This window comes from Vigna unguiculata, chromosome 7 (assembly GCF_004118075.2).
Source record: "Vigna unguiculata cultivar IT97K-499-35 chromosome 7, ASM411807v1, whole genome shotgun sequence".
NCBI lineage: Eukaryota > Viridiplantae > Streptophyta > Magnoliopsida > Fabales > Fabaceae > Vigna > Vigna unguiculata.
In genome coordinates, this window is record NC_040285.1 from 19974219 (window position 1) to 19977889 (window position 3671).

At 34.1% G+C, this 3671-nt stretch overlaps 1 protein-coding gene across 1 annotated transcript; it reads right to left on the reverse strand.

Moving 5' to 3' along the window:
• Nucleotides 1-654: 654 nt before the first annotated feature.
• On the reverse strand, nucleotides 655-2849 carry LOC114189757 (sucrose-binding protein-like). The gene is made up of 6 exons (XM_028078430.1): nucleotides 2244-2849; nucleotides 1958-2133; nucleotides 1792-1872; nucleotides 1446-1712; nucleotides 1065-1353; nucleotides 655-971 (listed from the first exon to the last, which is right to left on the reverse strand). The coding sequence occupies exons 1-6, from the start codon at nucleotides 2803-2805 to the stop codon at nucleotides 814-816; spliced, it is 1533 nt and encodes a 510-aa protein (XP_027934231.1). The 5' UTR covers nucleotides 2806-2849; the 3' UTR covers nucleotides 655-813.
• Between the last annotated feature and the right edge of the window lie 822 nt (nucleotides 2850-3671).

Genomic DNA, 3671 nt, shown 5'->3' on the forward strand with positions numbered 1-3671 from the left:
AGAACTTCGATAATTAATATTGTAGTGACAATTTATTTAATAACTAAAATTTTGGTAAATAAATTTTAAAAATTAATTATAATTTTTTATTTATAATAATATCATTAAAATTGATTATTAATAAAATATTAAATTAATTATTAACGCATAATTAATTTAATCCTTAGAATTAAAAATAAAATTATGTTATGATAATTTTAATTATATTTTATTAAATTTATGATTTATTTAACGTGTTTATTTTTTATATTTGAATTACTTATTCAAAATGTTCTAGCTGAAAAATGTATTTGTAACATCACACATTTTCAAAAATAAAAATAAAATATTGGTCCAATATTTTGATAAAAAATACAAAACATTAAGATAAAAAATATATTTAACGAAAAATAATCAAAGATTATGGTAAAGGACACGTTTGATGTTGTCAATTTATAAATTTTCAAAGTATCATTTTCGTTCTTAGTATCTGTGGTGAGGAAAAGAAGTCAACATTATCAAACACCCATTCAGGGCCTGATTAATTCATTCTCTATTCATTTTAATTCTCTTCTTACTTTTTATTTTAAATAATTTCCTCCCAACAATTAGTTTCATCTAAAAATTCATAAAAGAAACTTCTCAAAAACAAAGATCTATTATTCTGCCACCATCTTGAAAGATAGAAACTATCTAGGAAGATAGAAACTAGTGGCCATTTTATTCCATTGCATGCATGGATGCATGGGCCTGCATTTCCATACACTCCATCTCCCTACCTTGCATCATTATCAACATAAAACACAACTACCACAAAAGAAACAAAAAAAAAACTCATGCATCAGCACGACGATCACGGCCCTGGCGTGGCAGCTGAAAAGGAAAAAACAAACTCTCCTTTCTGTCGAAGATTCTGTTCACAATTTTCGAAGGATAGTTGAATCCCAGCTCCTTAGCAGGATCGTCCATAGAGCTCACAATGTTGTCCTTCCCTGTTACACACAATAATTAACTACCTTAAACTTCACAATAAACTAAAAACCAAGTATGTTAATTAAGGATTTATATGCTATATGTTTATGTACCTGCAAATGTAAACTTCTTGTTGTCTCGAGCATTAATCTCGAAGCATAAAATCTGGAGATTCTCTTTCCTGGAAGAGAAGGTGACGAAGGGATGACCGGGAGGAACAACAAACAGCATTCCTGGCTTCAACTCGGCACTGATCCTATGGTATGAGGGGCTACTCTTTTCATGCTTTGTCTGTGACCTTGATGTGATGTGGGGACATGCAATTTGAAGACCCCCTTTACCACTGATCACCATTGCTATCTTCGTTGCATGTGAGTTGTACAGAATAGTACTCATTGATTCCTACACAACAGCAAATCAATGCCAAAGAACTTCATTATATGTTATCATAGATTAGTTAATTAACGAGGAAGTGGAGTTGGTATTATGTATACCTTGGTGATGTTGGTAAAGGAAATCATGATATTGTGTTTGTGAAGGAGACTCCTGGAATCAGAAGGAGCAGCTTCGGTTAAAGTACCATGGCTGTTGGAGAAAGTGGGAGACATGGTGAAAAGATTGAATTCAGCCGTGGAGGGGCCACTAAAGGGCCACCACGAGGTTTTCTTGGGGGCCAACTTTTGCACCTGTTCTCTGCTTATTTGGAAAATACTTCCCCCGTTCTGTTGCTCAAAAAGCTTTTCTAACTCTCCTTTTGGGCTCTGCAATTAATTTCTCATTTTAGAAGATATAATCACCAAAAATTATGCTTAATATATAGTATAATGAAGTTAGATCTACTTGGAGAGCAGCTTGGAGCACATTCCAGCCGAATGCTGATAGAACCGATTCTGGGTCTCGTCCTCCAGGCCCGAAAAATTCCTACACCACAATATCCTTAGATCAGTAACAAAATTCATTTATCAATTATCCATGATGATGCATGTACTGAGAAGCAGTAATTAACCTCAAATTTTCCAGGAGTGGAGACAGGTATATGGAGCATGGCAAGGAACAGCTTCTCATTCTCATCTCTGTTAATGATGTATACTTGGGTGCCTGCTGGTATCGCTAACACGTCTCCGGATTCAAGGATGAACTTTTCTGTTTCACTTTCCTTCACCCACCCAAGTACGGCTCGCCCTACCAAATACCAAAACAAGAAATTAATGAAAGTCGGAAATTGCAGAAATTGTACAGTATCCACCACCATAAGCAACAAAGAAGGACAAAAAGTATAGATGTATGTATACCCTTTATGTTGAACAAAAGAACATCAGAATCAAAGTGGCGTGGAGCCACGAACGTGTGCGCTCTAGCTTCTAGAATGGCTAAACGGATATTCTCGATGCCTTTAAGAAGCTTGGATTTCTCGGTGAACTTCTTCAGAACTCGAATTCTGCCATCTTCTGTTTCAACCTTGGTGTCAAAATCACAATTTTCTTCAAAAATGTAGGGATATTCCTCCTCTTCTTCCCCTCCTTCCTCTGCTTCTCCTTCTTCTTCCTTTTCTCCGCTTTCCTCCTCTTCGTCGTGCTCTTGAGTGGTACCTTCATGCTTTTTCTTCTTACGAATTTTCTCTTCTGTTTGTTCCTCGTGCTCATGCTTCAGACCATGGTACATGTCACAACTTTGAAGACATATCTGCTTGTCAGCTTTAGTGTATTGCAGCTGCTGTAGGCACTGGTGTTTACATGTTTTGAGCTCAGGGTCTGCTGCTACCTCGGTTTCTTTCTTGGCGCAGGCTAGGGTTGAGAACAAGGCTAATAGGAAGAAGAGAAAGATAGGTAAAGAAAGGTTGATTTTGGTGGCCATGGTGTGGAAGAACACAGTGAAAGTTTGAGATGAAAGGGGAGTGCATTGTGTTTGTTTATATGAAGGGAAAGAGTAATGAGTGGGATAGGAATTGCATGCAGTTGGACATGTGTTATGTACGTGTCTCTTAGTTAGCAAGCAAGATAGGTAATTGATGCCAAGTAGAGGGTGTGGATATATACAAAAACCATAAACAGACAGAACCTTTTTTTTGCTTTTTTCATACTCCTATTTTCCTACGACAATGATGGAAAGAGACCACGTTAGTAGACACGTACCCTAAAAGTAAAATTGAATCATGTGATGGGAATATTATCACTTATGTAATCGGTAAAAAAATATCACTGCTACTGTTCTGTATGATTTTTGTTTGAGAATTTAACTCGTTAAAAAACTCTTGTTATCATGTTTGAATTAGATGTTTTATCATGTTAGAACATAAATTGTATTTAAGAGGTAAATAATGATATTGTTAGTATTTTTTATCGACAAATATAAGATTAAATATATATTTTTTCAACTAGTAAATTTTGAAATTAGTTTATTTTGAAATTTTAGATCAATTTAGTCATTCATTTTTTAAAATACATGAATTTAGTTTTTTTAATCAAATTTTGTTAAGTTTATTGATGTTCGTATGTATTTCAGGATTGTATTTTAGTTGTTTATACTGTTTAACACATCTATGCTTTAATGTTAAGTCAATACTATTATGAAACATGTTTGAAATGTCAAATAAACTTAATAAAATTTGATTAAAAGGACTAAATCCACGTATTTCAAAAGATGAAGACTAAATTGATCCAAAATTTCAAAATGAACTAATTCCAAAATTCACTTAAAATTTATGGACCAAAAACATATTA